The following is a 15950-nucleotide window of genomic DNA, read 5'->3' as shown; positions in this document are numbered from 1 at the left end:
CATGACATAAGCAGCAGTGGGTGACACACTTTGTGCATGTGTTGCTCTGAGGTAGATCATCTGGTACTAGCTGCTTGCACGTATTTGGTACATGTAATCCATATTTAATTTACAACTTGATAGCAAACTTATTGACATATATTCATAAAATAGTAGTTCAATAAAATTTTGAATGTTAATCTACAAATTTTAATGACATTCCCTTTGACCCCTGACCATAAAAAAACCTGTAGCAATAGGGTTAACTCATGTATTTTCATGAAATAAAGATGCTCAGCTGCTACTTGTATTAAAACACCATCATAATAATGTAACAGCCTGGTCAATGGTTACATTATTTACATGAAATATAAATTTACTAATCTTGTTTTACCTTACTTATAATGGATTTTTATATAGCAGCTCGACAAATCATTCCATAGCTGCCACCAACAAGCTTTGTTATAAGAGAGCATATTCTACATACATTCTATGTGGCATACTTGCAGTTGAATTGTTTGACAATCAAGGAGGCATTGGAGATTAAAGAAGTAATCTTGGGAAATTCCCACCTTCAAGAGGCTGTTAAAACCACGTGGGGGAAATTCTGAGCTTCCAATTGGTTATAAACACATGATAAAGCAAAGCAGGTGTATGTAAGCAAGTACTTCCAAAAGCAAAAGAATTGGGCAGGGCCACTGTGTTTGATTCACTAAATATAGTGATATCTCAGCAAATAGAAAAGATAGGAGGTTCTTATTTCATATTCTAGCTTGTCAATATTGGTAATTTGAGATTGTAATTAGTAAGAAACTACAGACTTTATACTTGGACATCCCAAACACCTAATCTGAACCAAAGCTGCTTTCAACATACCAAGTAACACACACATAAATCTATCTTTAGGATTTTTTTAGTATTTACTTTTAAATTAAGAAATTAAATAATGTATAATACTAAAATTTGAATTATCTGAGGGAAGGGGTAAGTGAAAATGTTGTTTGAAAAACAATATTTTTTAGACCCAAATATAGTTTAGTTAGTAAGCCTGATAAATTACAGTGAAATTCTGTGCAATTGATGGAGTAAATTATAATTTTTTGTTACTTCAAAATGTATGTATAAAACCTAAAGTTATTTTGTTTTACATTCTCCATGTGCAAAATTTGGCAAGGCTTAGCATGCATGGTACAGCAACCAAGTACAAACTTCTTAACAGTTGCAAGTAGTAGAGATTATTGTTTTCTATATTTTTTATTTACTGTTGTATGTTGTAAGAGAAATAACTGTAATTTAACAACTTATTTGTAAATAGTAATAATAATATATATATACATGTATTGTATTATAACTGAAATGTGACTGTATTTTACAAAATGCTGGTCCACTAAAACAAAGCTAAGACTGGTCACTTTGTAAAGGCCACTTTTATACTTTTGAATATGGTAACATGAGTGCACGTGTGCCAAGACATTGCAATTTTCGTAATGTTAGTTAGGTATGGCTGAAAGGTCAATAAAATAAAAATAATAAATATATATATATATGTAGATGCATAATGTTATGAGATTTAAACAATTTAGACTAAACATTTGTGGTTTCATGTTATAATTTGTAGTCATTCTAGTATGAAAAAAGCATAATTTATATCTATTTCCTAATTTTTATGGTGGTTATGAGGTCAGTCAAATTGATCAAATGCATACAAAGATACAGTAGTGAAAATAACAGATAAAATATAAAGATTTTTCTAAAAAAAGATGTCTGGTAATTATTTGGAGGTTATAGAGGTTTTGCACGTGAAATGTGACAATTTGTTGATGCATAAAAGTATTTTTAATCTTAAAAGCACAATTACTTTACATGTTGGATAGTCAACATTTGAAACGAAAAAATGTACAAGCAAATCATTACTTAAAAAAATATTAAAAGTTAATATAAAATCTTACATTTTGTGTATGAATATTTGTATCCACAGGTGAATCTTATTGATGTTTTGGTTGTATGTATAATACCTGTTGGTTTATTTTTAATATTTATATCCACAGGTGAATCTTATTAATGTTTTGGTTATATCTATAATACTTGTTGGTTTATTCTTAATAACCAGTGCTTTCTTATTTGTATCCATAGGAATCTTTTTAATATTTTGTATATATATATATATATATGTATACAAATAAGGAAAATTTTTTAAATTTTGATTTTAGTTTGATTTGAGTGCAGTCCAAATGAAATAATTGGGGTTTGTGAAATTTCAGAATTTTTTGTGTGTATAATATGGAACTTGTAGTCCCCCGAGTAGGAAGTTCATAACAATTTTGAACAAAATAGCACTAAATTAACCTTATAATTTGAATACAAATATAGTTTTGTCAATTTTTGGCCAGTTGCTGTTTCTCAACCTTGGTTGTCAGGATGTGATGTAATTGCCTGTATCTCTGTTTCATCAGACTTGGTTTGATCTCTTCATATCATGCTGGTATTCTTTTGGTGGTGTATTATGTGCTTCAAGACAAATTGCAATGACAGTTGTGTCACTTCTTTCTGTTGTCAAACTGTGAATACTGCCATATGTTAAATAAACTTTTTCTTTCTCTTTTTCCTTCTGTTATGTCTTTAAGTGACAACATCCAGTAGTACTTCTGATGTACCCGATTCTTCTGTGGACTTTGATGCATTTCCTTTAAACTCTACATATTTACCTTCTGCTAACAGTACTTCAGGTAAATGTAAATTATGCTGTCTTTTGTACGTATTACAAGACTATCTTGATACAGTGTACTGCATGAGAACAAGTACAATGTCAATTTGTAGTTGTAACAGCATAAAATTGTTTTTCAAAATTTATAATATAGGCCATGTAAAAAATATACATGGAATGTTCTCTATGTTAAATATTTTCCCTTAGTTGTGAGTTTTGGTTCTCTTAACAGTTTTCATTGAGAAACAAATTATTACTATTCAGTAAATTGTTGCCTGATGAAGACTGGTAATTAATGGAAATGTATTCAATGTAGAGAACAGCTTGTGTATATATTTCTTATCAAGGTAACTTGGTTTGTGTAAATAATTTTTTTCCTATAAACAAAATGTAGTTTAGTGGTAAGTAATAAGAGCAATGTAAAGAAATAAAATTATATCATGAATTGATGCAGCGAATGAAAGTTTGAGTTTTGTAATGAAATTTTAAGTGAAAATAGGTATAAATGTTCAAAGAAAAATTCAAAACGCTTTATTAATTGTTTTCTTTCTGGATTTTACTTTTGTTTTTTTTTCTTTATTTGTAAGTTTTGTTGCAGAGCTTGCCATTTTTCACTATGGTTTTTTTCACTTTGCACTGGATAAATTCAAATAAAAAATATGTTGTTTAAGTTCATGTGATATGTCAAAATGTTTTTAAAACTTGGTAATTTCTGTGTAACTTTTGCCTCCTTTGAGACAACTAAAGCTAAGTTTTTAATAACCAGTACCAAACATCACTTAAAAATATCTCAATTAGATTCAGTGTTGGCAGGAGTATTTAAATATTCAGTAAAATAAACCTGTGCAGGATTATCTTGATGGAAATTATGGTAAATTATGAAATAATAGCTTCTAAAAGGAAGAGAAAAGATTATTTTTTAATCACCATTATTAACTTAAAATAACTAGAATGTTAACTATCTATCCATACATTTATGTATATATGCAAACAGTCTGATGTAACTACAACATCTATATCATTGAATGAGGTATCACAAAAAAGACAGTTATCCCACTATTTTTCATCAAAGTTAGATCCCAAAATTTTGTTTAACTCAGTTGTAGTACCAGTTTCAAACCACTTTGTTATAGGTATAGTTCTGTTGTTACAATACAGTTTTGAACCACCATGTTAGTCTTCTCATTATAGATTTACAGTTCTCCTTTACACTATTACACTTGTCAACTGTTAATCCACTGATTATAAATTAAACAATGACATTCCAGCTATAAATCAAATGTTCTTTCCTATGATACACTAGTTCAAAGAATAACCTACATATACATTGTATCAAAGAACAAAAAGATATATCACAATGGAGACATCAGTATGAGTTATAAATCAATTAAACATGCTAGAAAATTATAGCAGTCCTACAAATGAAAGGAAAGAGAGGTATGTTTATAACATTTTCACTACGTTGTAGATAGTTGTTCTTGCCTTGTCATCCAAATTTTTTGATATATGTCTTTCTAATTCCAAAAGACAAATGATTTTCTTAATAAACAATATCAAGATTATTAGACAATAATATGGAACTTGAAACTAATAATGCAACAGGAGAACTAAGTTTGAAACTTATACTGCAATTGGAGGATTAGGCCTACAACATGAAGATTTGAAACTATACTGTAACAAAAATACTAGGCCTACAATATGGTGGTTTGAAACTGTATTATAACAAGAAAAATAACATGGTGGTATGAAACTGTATTGTAACAATAGGACTATACCTACAACATGATGGTTTGATACCAGTACTGCAATGGAAGAACTATGCCCGTAACATTGTGGTTTGAAACTGTAGGAGGTCATAAATGTAAAAAAACAAACCTTGTGAGAGTTTTTGTCATGAAAAGCAAAACATTATTATTATGCACTTTTCTCAATCATATACCAGAAGAAAAGTCAGTGTTTAAAGTGAGAAAGACATATAAAAACTGAAACCTAATGAGAGTTTCTGTCATGGAGAGCAAATCACTCTTCCTAATCCACCTTCTTTCTAAATAATCAATCAAGTAAACAGTAGCATACTTTGAATATCATAAATGTATAACATCCAATAATGTTCCAAGACAAAGATATTTAACACATTTAACTTCATGTTAATGTGCTTTCTGCAACAGGAAACACAATGTTGACTTCTGCAGGGCCAAATTTCAGAGCAAATAAACACTACTATTTTTTTGATTAGTGATTTAGAAAGTGTGTATGTGATAATAGTGATTTGCTTTTCATGACAGCAACTCCCATTGCTTTAGTTATGTGGTACTTACTAGTGTTTATTAGCTAATGTTACAGCATTTCTGAGTACGAAATGTAAATATGTTACAAAAAACAACAATGGTGTTTCACACACATCTTTCAGGATACATGTTTTATGTGTTTGTTCCTGTGGAAGAAAACATCTGGTTGGCTGTGATCCTCTGGAGTGGAGGACTGTCTTTACTTGCTGTTGGTCTCCTTGGACACCTGTTGGCATTTCATGTTTACTTAGGTAGGATCAACTAGCTTGAAATATAATATTGCTAAATTTTGATACAAGTGAATTTTTAATAAGAACACATTATTACTATTGTTGGTATAGATATAAAAGCAAGCAATTTACCCTATATTTTTTAATACTTTTTCTTTTGTTGTGATTGAATTGTTAGATATAAAGTATCATATGTTGAAATTTGAAGTTTAATTGATTTTAACTGTAATTTTATACTGCACATCTCTTCTTTTAATGATATGAAATCTATAATTGGTTTGACATTAACATTCATTTTACAGTACCTATATTTTTTGTTGACCGGACAAGATCTATGTTAAGCTTATTCAAAATTCTAACTAATTTTTCTCCTGTATTTATAGTGTGTCAGGGTCTTTCCACATATGATTATATTGTTCAGAGAAGAGAAGCAGTTGGTGCAAGTGAGACAGCTATTGTTTCACAGTCAGAAGCTATCAATTCTACCATGAAAAGGAAAATTTGTTCCCAGTTCTGCATTTTCATTTCACCAAAGAAGGTTGTTATATATCTTAAAATAATTATTATTTAAGACATGTAGATATTTTATAAGGATTGAAAAGAGACATTAGTTCTATTTCTCTTAAAAGTTTCTCAATAATATTGTTGCTGTGTGTTTTTCCTTACCAAGAAATGTGTGATGTTGATTTGTAATAAAAGTAAGTTTTGTGGAAATCATTTTGAAGAGTGTGCATGGGTGGGGGTCAGCTCATGTCATGACTGTTTTTTTACAGTTACATAAAAAAAATAAACTACTGTATTATCAATGTATGTAAATAAACTTCATGTCAAAGCATAGTTAATGAATACGATTTTTATATTATATATCATTTAATTTCAAAAATAAAAATAATCTCAATCTTCACTTGTATGTATCATGACAATTTGTCATTCAAATTGCCCATTTATTAGTTTTTCATCCTTTCTACACATTTATAGATATTACAAAGGTAGAGTCTAATTTTATAGCATCCAGCTTTCTTTGTTTACAAAGATGTATGCCAGAAAATCAAACCCACTTGCCAAGCCCTTCTGTTGCATCCTAACTTTCACAGAATTTAAACAATTCTTTCATGTTTGCTCTTAGATCATTTATAGCCAATAGACAGAAAATATTTTATTTTAATGATTTCCATATAAGGCTAACTTGTTCTGATCACAATGTTTGAATTGTTTAGCTAATGGTTCCATTGTTGCTGTTGTAGAGTTCACATTGACCATTTAAATGAATTATCTTAAAGCACTTTTATACTTTAAAAAGTTAGATAAATTATAACAGTTAAAGGACATTGTATTCTTTGTGCTTGTTATTATTTTATGTTTTAAGTTGTATATTTGGAATAAATAAAATTATTTTACGTAATACTAAAATCAGGACAAAACATTAGGGCTGAGTTTCATGAGGGATGACAACAGTAAAATAAGAGGCCAGATAAGTACTAAATTTCTTGTTTTTTATGTATATTCTTTATTCATTATAAAAAGATTTCTCAGGTTTGCATGCGAGCTACTCATAAGTTACATAATTCTTATACATACTTGAGCTAGGCATTTTTCTGTTGAGTCAGCTTTCTGATACGGTACTTCCCTTTTCTCACATGATTAGCTTTTCCCATTTTGTGTTGCCTTCTGTATGCAAACTTATTTTATAATGCATGCCACAAGCCTTCTGCACCCTACCCCGTCTTTCATGCAAATCATCATGCGTCATCTCTCCACTAATAGGAGAGCAGTGCTTGAGTTCAGATGACTTTATTTTTGCTTATTGCTTCTTGAAGTGGTTTAACTTAATTTAATTAGTTTATTTCAGAATTATTTTTTCACTTTATTTGCACAAGTGTTTGATTTAACTGTGTTTAGCCACAATTTTTTTGCTTGTTTGTTTGGTATCAAGCATGAATTCCAAAGTTAATGTTGCCACTTCGGGATCATCTCATTTGTCTGATGCCATACTTCAGGCCACAAGGATTTATTGGTATTTATTCGTAGCTAGATTGAGCATTATATGTGACAGCCTTTGTCTCCTGCTGTTGCCCCTCTTCCTCCTGAGTCTTTTGAGCCTGGCCAGGCTGATGATGATTTTGATCGTTTGTTCCTGGAGTTCACCGTGCCTTCCCAAACCCTACCTGAGGATTCTGTTTGGCCCTTGTTGGCTTTTATTTCTCAGGTATGTGATGTTTGTTTATTGCTCCTATTTCTTATGATTCACATCCTTCCCTATTACATGATTCTGCCTCCAACCTCACTTAGTTTTTTCCCCTGTCCCCTGATATTTGGGTTCACACTGAGCATTTCGCCTCTCAATTAGGTGACGGTGTTAGTATGCCTCATCCCCCAAAGGTTTCTGATCAGACCTCCCTCACTTATCATAGGGTGGACTGTCTACACCTGGACCAACAATTGTTGGATTCAGTTTTGCCCGGTTTGGGGAGCGAGACCTGAATCTCCAGTTATCTTACCCATACCCAGTATTTCCGCCTTCATCTTACCCTGATGACTTTTTTGTGGTACCTCTCCTTGATCCATCTCCTGTCTGAGGCTCTTCACAGGAATCCTGAGGGGTTTTCTAGGGACTTCATCTCTCTCGTCTCTTCCATGTTGGCCTGTCTGTCATTATTGGCTCTGGCCCTGGAAATGTAGTTTATTTGCTTTTGGAACCTTTTGGGTCGTGATGCCATATTGTCATGGACCCGGTTCCTTATCTATGGGACCTCCATATGGCCCCATTTTTGAGGCATTTCTTGTCTGGAGTCGAGGGTGGCTTTGGTCCAACAACAATCCACCCTTTCTGATCCGGTGGCCCGTTTGCCCCAGTCAGAGCCAGGTGTGGCACCAATTCTTGTCTTCTCAGCCCTTTCCTGTTCCTCCTTCCCGTGGTGCCACTGTTCATCTTTTTCAGGATGATGCATGATACGGCAACAACAGTTCCAATGATTACCTGGTGGGTTCAGGTTCAGTGGGAGCTCTTCTGGTGACCTTTGTTCATTGGTGTAGACCTTTTATTTTCGATATTTGGGTTCACCAAGTTTTATCAGAGAGATTCTTCATACCCTTTCTTACCCTTCCTTCCTTGTCCTACTTGCCTGTTTCTTTTCCTCCTCCTCGGAATCCCTTGTCATGCCAGCATATATACAAGGAGGTGCAAGACCTCCTCACACAATAGGCAGGGGTTTTACTCCCACTTGTTTCTAGTTCCTAAAAAGACTTGGGATTGGAGGCTGGCCATACACCTGTCCCATTTCAATCGATATGTTCACACCCCACTCCTTACCAAGGAATCCTATCTTACTCTTCAGTGGGCTTTTTCTCTAGATCTTTGGATGACTAAGATGGACGTCTCCAATGCTTATTTGTATGTTACCATATTGGAGTGTTCTTATCGTCAGTTTTGTCCATCGTAGGGTGGTGTACCAATTTTGTCCCTACCCTTTAGGCTGACTTTGATGCTGTATGTTTTCTGTCTGGTGGTGCAAATCTTCGCTTTATATCTTCGTGCAATGGGGTTGAATTTTCACTTTTACATGGATAACTGGTTTCTCCCTCATTCTAAAAGGGTGTTGGCCTGTCATACTTGGTAACTCCTTCTTGAAGCTGCTCAGGTGGGTTGGTAGATCAAATTGGAGAAGTCCTTTCTTCATCCTGCCCGGTACCTCATTCATCTGGTTGTTTTCTTCAACTCCCATCTCAGTTGGGCCCAACCTTCTCTGTGGCTGTGTTCTATGGAACTGGACATTTAGAATGCCCTGTCTGCTTCTTCACTTTCTGCTTCCGAGGTTTTATCACTTTTGGGGATGTGGTCTTCTATGACTCTTCACATACCCCTCGGCCGGGCTCATAGGCGATCCCTTCAATAGGCCCTTCACCAACAATGGAATCTTGCTCAGGATTACTTGGATACTCCAATAATCCTTCCTTCTTACATTGTGGATGATCTCCGATGATTGTTGGACAAGGCTCATACATTGGCAGGTGTCCCGCTTCCTCCTATGCAGCCAGATTCACATCTTCAGGGATGGGGTGTGTGAGTTGATCACCATGAGGCTTTGGGTCGTTGGTCTATCGGGGCACATTCTCTTTATATCACTTTTCTCCTATCTCCAGAAATTGTCTGGTTCTGATCCATTCCAATGATTCAACAGTGGTGGCTCATATCAATCACTAAGGTGGAACCCGGTCAAGATGTCTGTGTTTTCTAACATTGAATCTTGTCTTTTGGGCCCATGATCATCACATTTGTTTGATGGTGTGTCATGTACTGGGTGCTTTCAACCTTTTGGGCAGATTGTCTTTCTCGACCCGACCGGGTTTACCGGACGGAGTGTTCCCTTCATCCCCTTCTCTTTCGATGGATTAGCTATTGGTGGGGTATTCCTCATATCGATGCCTTTGCCACCACCCTCAATCACCAATTACCTTTGTTTTGGTCCCTGGTTCTCCATCCTCAGGCTTTGGCTATAGATGCCTTCAGCCAGGATTGGTTGGATAAGTTCCTGTATGTTTACTCTCCTATCTGATTATTTCATTGGATAGTCTCCCTAATCCATTCCACTCCATGCAAAATCTTTCTGATTGCTCCTTACCAGCCCACTTAACTGTGGTTTCCTCAATTACTCCAGCTACAGTTGTTCCCTCTCATCCCTCTTCCATTTATTCCCCAAACTTCTTCTTCAACAACAGTTGCCAGTTCTGCATCCCGCATTTCACGTTATCCATCTTCATGCCTGGCTTTTGTCTGGTCCCAGGGGAGGAGATCCAGTTTATGTTGGATGGCATCTCATTTAGCTCATTCTGTTCATCCTTCATCCATGGCTGTGTATCAGTGGAAATGGAATGTTTTTCTCACGTGGGCTCTGGCTATCTCAGCTTCTCGTCCAACGATTGCTGGTTTCTCTGAGTTTCTTATGTGGCTTTTTGAGAAGGGGTCTTCGGTTTCCTCGATATTGGGTTATCAGGCAGCCCAATCCCATACTTTCCATTTTTCCAGTTACAACAGGGTTTTTCTTTCCTCTGTCCTCTCCATTTTCATCCATTCCTTCTAGATCCATTGGTTGCCTAGTTATCTTGTTCTTCTCGATTGGGACATTAACGTGATACTCCATTCCCTTACTTTACCTTCGTTTGAGCCCATAGCCTTGTGCTCTTAAGGCATATTTCCTTCTCCTCTTGGCCTGCGGGCATTGATGGTTGGATCTGTTCACTATCAATATCACTCTCACACTGTACCACCAAATCTATCTTCTCCTTCCTCTGGATCATTCCTTCCTTCCCAAGACCTCAACGGCTCGTAAAGGTAACTCTTCCTTTTTGCTCATTTCCTTTCCCCTCTATTTCTCATCTCTAATCTCGTCCTGATCCAGATAGACTTCAAAGCCTGATGCATGCCCTTCATTGTTATATTGCCCACATGGCTTCCTTCAGGGGTTCCCATCTTTTTATCCTGTGGCAACCCTCTTCCTTTCGAGCTCCTTCTCTCTTTACCCTTACCAATTGGGTTCGTCGTTTATTCCAGTTGGCGTATTCTTACTTGTCCCCTTCCCAACGTGCTTTGTTCTGTGTTACCTCCCATCAAATTCGACACCTCATCTTTTCCTTTTCTTCCCATCTTTGTCGGCATTTGGAGTAGATTCTGCAGTTGGGCATGTGTCCTACCCCTCAGACGTTCATCTCCATTACTTACATCATGTCATGGTTTCTGCTTCCTCAGGATATCACCTACCACCTGTAGCTATACTTCAGACTTTGTGTGACTGTATCGAATAGCCTAAAACTGATCTTAACAAAGTACAGATGTCTTACTTTTCATTGTCTTAGTACTAGCATACCATTATTTTGTAAAATACAATCACATTTCGGTTACCAAAAAGTACATATATATATATATTATTACTATTTACAATTAAATTCTTAAACTTCAGTTATTGTCCCCAGTGGGATAGATGGTAAGTATACAAACCAACATTACTAAAATCTGGTATTCAATTCCCTGTGGTGGACACAGCAGATAGCCCAATGTGGCTTTACTTGAAAGCCAATGAACAAATTTCAGTTATTTTTAGAACATAGAACTGAAAATAAATAATATATGGAAAACAATGATCTCTACTACTTATGATGTTACTAAGTGTTTGTGTACTCGTGTTGTACTTGCTATAAGCCTTGTTGAATTTTGCATGTAGAGGATGGAAAAAAAAATTGTAGGTTTTCTAAATGCATTTTGAAATAAAAAATTATAAATTATTATACTGATAGCACAAAATTCTACTATAATTTATTAACCTTATTAACTAAGCTGTATTTGTGTGTAAAAAAAATCTTGTTTGTGATCAACATCACCACTCTTCAATGGTTATAATGGCTTTAACAGCATAAATACTTTTAAGAAGGATTACATAGTTCAAAATGAGCACTTTTGATTGGTTATAAACATGTACTGTACAGGAGTAGGCATAGGTAAACAAGTATTTTCAAAAGTGGGTGGAGCCATTGTGATGGGTTCCCTAAATATAATGATATCTCAGCAAATAGAAAAGGAAGGAGGTACTTATTTTATGTTTTAGCTTATCAGTAATGGTAATTTGAGTTTTAATTCATTAAAAACTGTAGACTTTACATGTTATAATGCCCACAATACAATCTGAGCAAATGCAGAAATACGATGTACCGTGTGACATACAAAAAATCAATATTTAGAAATATTTTTAATATTTTCTTTTGAACAAAGAAATTAAATAATGTACAGTACTAAAATTTGAATTACAAACTATAATTTGATTCCAAGTTTATGGATATACATTCATAAAATAGTAGTTTAATAAAATTTTGAATGTAAGTCTACAAAATGTGATGATACATGCTCTGACTCCTACCTGTATGGAAAGGGTTAAACTTGCATGTTCGACAATGAAATTATAATGTTTGAACATATTTGAGAAAATGTAAATTTTTCTATGGTATTAAGCTCCCAGTAGGGTGTTGTAAATGTTGGTTTTTAAAGGTTTAATAATTGTCAAGTGTTAAGCAAAATCAGAATGTTGTGAGTGCAAATAATATTTGTGTTTTTTCATAATGTGGTGATTATAAGAAACTGCAGTTCCTTGGAACAGTAGTTATTATGTATTAAATAAGAAAAGCTAGTATTAACTTATGAAAATTTTAGTTTGGTTAGATAGTATTAAGTTATTTTTCTTCTGAACATAAAGTTTGCAACTTTTACATGTACAGTGCAGATAGCCCTTGAGTAGCTTTGTGCAAAATTTAAGAAACAACCCATTCTCTATGAAAATACCTTTGCATGGGATATAATTGATTTTTGGTACATACAGAAGGTCGTAAAGCAGGCTTTAGTTAAATATTGTAGGTAACTTAAAATTCTTCTCTTTTACAGGGTAACCAAATATCACCTAGTCTAATTACTGACACCAAAGAAGCAGCTGAAAACAATGAGCTAAATATTCATAACAAGTAAGCCATTAACTTTTGTGTCATATCTTTAGAGCAGTGCTTCCCAACCTTTCGTGGCCTTCGCACCCCTCCCCTAAAAAGTGTGCATTAGACATTTCCATTTCCTCTTGGCAACATTTAGGGGAAAATGGATCTTGTATTGGCCTCTTCTGCACACCCCCCTGGACCCTCATCTGTTGGCATCCCCAGGGAGTGCCAACACCCTGGTTGGGAACCCCTGGCTTAAAGCATATGAAACCGAAAAAACCTGCCATTGTAATTATTCAAACGTGTTTACTATGTAAGTGAAATAACTGATGATGGTTAAATTCTTATGCAGTTTTTTGAATGAACAGTTATCTTTAATTTCATTTAATGTTTTTGTAAAGTATACACAATAAAGCTAAACATTTTTGACATTCATGGTAATCTATGTACAGTTATGAGCTGTTTAGAAATTATTCAACAACATTGTGGTTTGTGGGCAAGTTATGAAGATTTACTGATGTTTGTGTGTCTACTTTTTATGATGCAAAACTTTGAATGGCATGACTTAAGAAGTTCATTTTGATATGATTTCAAATTTTCACACGCACAGTTGGTAAAATTTCAATCAAAGGATATGTTACTTTTTAAAATATTGTTTTGTAAATACAGTCAAGTATTTAAGATCAAATATTTCTTTATCTTACTTCTGTGGATCTTATTGCAGAGGATCAGAGTCAAGTGAAAATCAGAAAGACCAAAGTACTGTAGAGAATGGAAGTGTGTTATGTAACAGTGTGAGGAATGACAAAGAGTTAGAAGAGACTCCAGGAAATGTGTATATAGGGAGTCCTCAACGGAGATGTGAATATATAAATGAAGGTCCTAAACAGCTAAAGAAAAACATAAAAAAAACTCAAGTAAGACAAAAGCAGTTTAAAATTTATTAATATTTAACAAAGTTTGGTGTGGATATTAAGAATCAGGTAGAGAAGATTTGGTAGATTAATGTTTCTGTGTGATAGTAGGGAGGATGAATAAGAAAGTTTTATTCTCAAAATCTGAGTTGTTCAGGTAAGGATAACTTAGAAAAAACGATTATGTATATATTAACATGTAACTTTTACATTTATTTAAAGTATCTAAAAATGTTTTGAAGTTATACTTGCATACATATCTTAAGTTATTTATATTTTTTCTTGCATAAAAATGTCCAAAGAGCAATTCTCATTTGAGCGAGTTGAGTCTAAAATAAAGAAAAACATATATTCAAAAAGTTCTAGAAGTTTGTCCTAATTTATCAATATTTTGTTGTGTAATTTAGCTACAAAATTACTTAATTCAGAATAATTATTAGAATCTTTAAGTTTCAAATTTTAGTTTCCAGTACTTTAATTGTCATTTTAATTAACTTGTTTTATGCACTGCCAAACCAAATTTCAGCTAATTGCCCAAAAATAAATTCTGCCGTAAGAGTGGCAAAACATTTCTTTCGGTATTGGATAATGATAGACTAAAGGTTGTGTCTGATTAGCCGTTTTTTAAGTATATCCTTAACGAACATTTTAAAAAATAATTGTTTAACTTGAAAATGTTAGTGAGACTTTACAGCAATAACTATCAACTATTTTTTTTAATGTTCAGATAAAAGAACTTGAAAATATAAATGCTTGAAGTCAATCTATTGACAGTCATACCAGGTAATAAGGGTGCATTGTAGTCCATTGTAACATATGATTTAACTCTTTCAGCATGGGTTCGGTCCCTGGGACCGACCTTGTAACCATTTTTGTTTGTTATAGTTTTCATGCTATAACTTTTACATTAATAAGCAAATGTTAACGAAATTTGGCAGATTATCGGTAAACCTTACAATGCTTTCATATACAAAATATCAAATTCTTTTTATTAAGTCTTAAGGTTTATAAAGCAATGTTTTTCTCATGTCTATTTTTCTTTTTGCCTGTTGCCTATCTATCATGCAAAGTAATATTCATATGAAGATTAAAAATACTCTTATGCATCAGAAAAGTTTGAAATTTCACATGTGAAATCTTTATAATGGCCAAATAGTTATCAAACATTTCTTAAGAAAAAACTTTATATTTTATCTGTTATTTTCAGTAATTAATCTCCGTACGGATTCGGTAGATTTGACATATCTCGCAACCACCAAAAAAAATTAGGAAATAAATATAAATTATGCCTCTTTCATTCTAGAATGACAACAAATTATAACACGAAACATAAATGTTTAGATTAAATAGCTTAAATCTCATAACATTATACATTTATATATATCTATTATTTTCATTATATTGACCTTTCAGTCATGTCTGGCTAACAATACAGAAGTTACAATGAGGCGGCTCACGCACACTCATGTTACCGTATCTGATAACATAAAACTGACCTTTGGTCTGTGCAAAGTAACCTGTGTTGGCTGTGTTTTAGTAGACTAGTATTTTGTAAAATACAGTCACATTTCATTTATTATACATTACATATGTATATAGATTATTGCTATTTTGAAATAAGTTCTTAAACATATTTTTCCTAAAGCACGGAACAATAAATAAGGAAATAAGGCAAACAATTACTTCTTCTAGTTATGACCTTTGTATTCGGTTGTTGCTTTATGTAGATTGCTAAGCCTTTAAAAATTTTTCACATGGAGAATATGAATAAACTATTTTTTTAGGTTTTATATATATTGAATAACTAAAAAATCAAAATTATTACATTAATACGATAGAATTCCACTGTAATTTATAAAGCTCAGTAACTAAGATGTATTTTAGTAAAAAAAAATATGAAATTTCGTGCAGACTAAAGACATATTGTCTCAAAAGAAAGAAATAGCACCAAATCCATTAAAATGGCTAAGAAAGCTACTAGGGGGACATTGTGAGCTTTCGATTGGTTAATCATGTCATATATAGAAGTAAATGTATATAAGGGAGCATCTCAAAAATGAAAAGATCAAACACAGGGTGCCACTGTGTTTGATTTATTACTTGAGGAATATCTTAGCCAATTGAAGAGATAAGAGGCTCTTATTTTATGGTCTAGCTTGTCAATATCTGTAATTTGAGTTTCTAATTCGTTCGAAACTATAGACTTAGTATTTTGACTTCACAAACATCTAATTTGAACCAGTGCTGCATTCAACATACCACATGACACACAAAAATCAACGTTTATCTGTGTTTTTTAATATTTGTTTCTAATTTCAAAATTGAGTAATATATAGTACTAAAATTTGAATTATAATCTACAGTTTGA

At 33.4% G+C, this 15950-nt stretch overlaps 1 protein-coding gene across 1 annotated transcript in view; it reads left to right on the top strand.

Moving 5' to 3' along the window:
* The window catches only part of LOC106468940 (probable palmitoyltransferase ZDHHC11), a 32568-nt gene that overhangs the window by 13557 nt on the left and 3061 nt on the right, over positions 1 to 15950 (top strand). Inside the window, exons 8-12 of the mRNA XM_013929393.2 lie at positions 2604 to 2705; positions 5094 to 5222; positions 5585 to 5739; positions 12625 to 12701; positions 13393 to 13585. Of these exons, the coding sequence (XP_013784847.2) occupies positions 2604 to 2705; positions 5094 to 5222; positions 5585 to 5739; positions 12625 to 12701; positions 13393 to 13585 (656 nt within the window). The remainder of the gene's footprint in view (positions 1 to 2603; positions 2706 to 5093; positions 5223 to 5584; positions 5740 to 12624; positions 12702 to 13392; positions 13586 to 15950) is intronic.

This window comes from Limulus polyphemus, unplaced genomic scaffold (assembly GCF_000517525.1).
Source record: "Limulus polyphemus unplaced genomic scaffold, Limulus_polyphemus-2.1.2 Scaffold3230, whole genome shotgun sequence".
Taxonomy (NCBI): Eukaryota; Metazoa; Arthropoda; class Merostomata; order Xiphosura; family Limulidae; genus Limulus; species Limulus polyphemus.
This window is presented reverse-complemented; position numbering and strand designations above follow the sequence as displayed.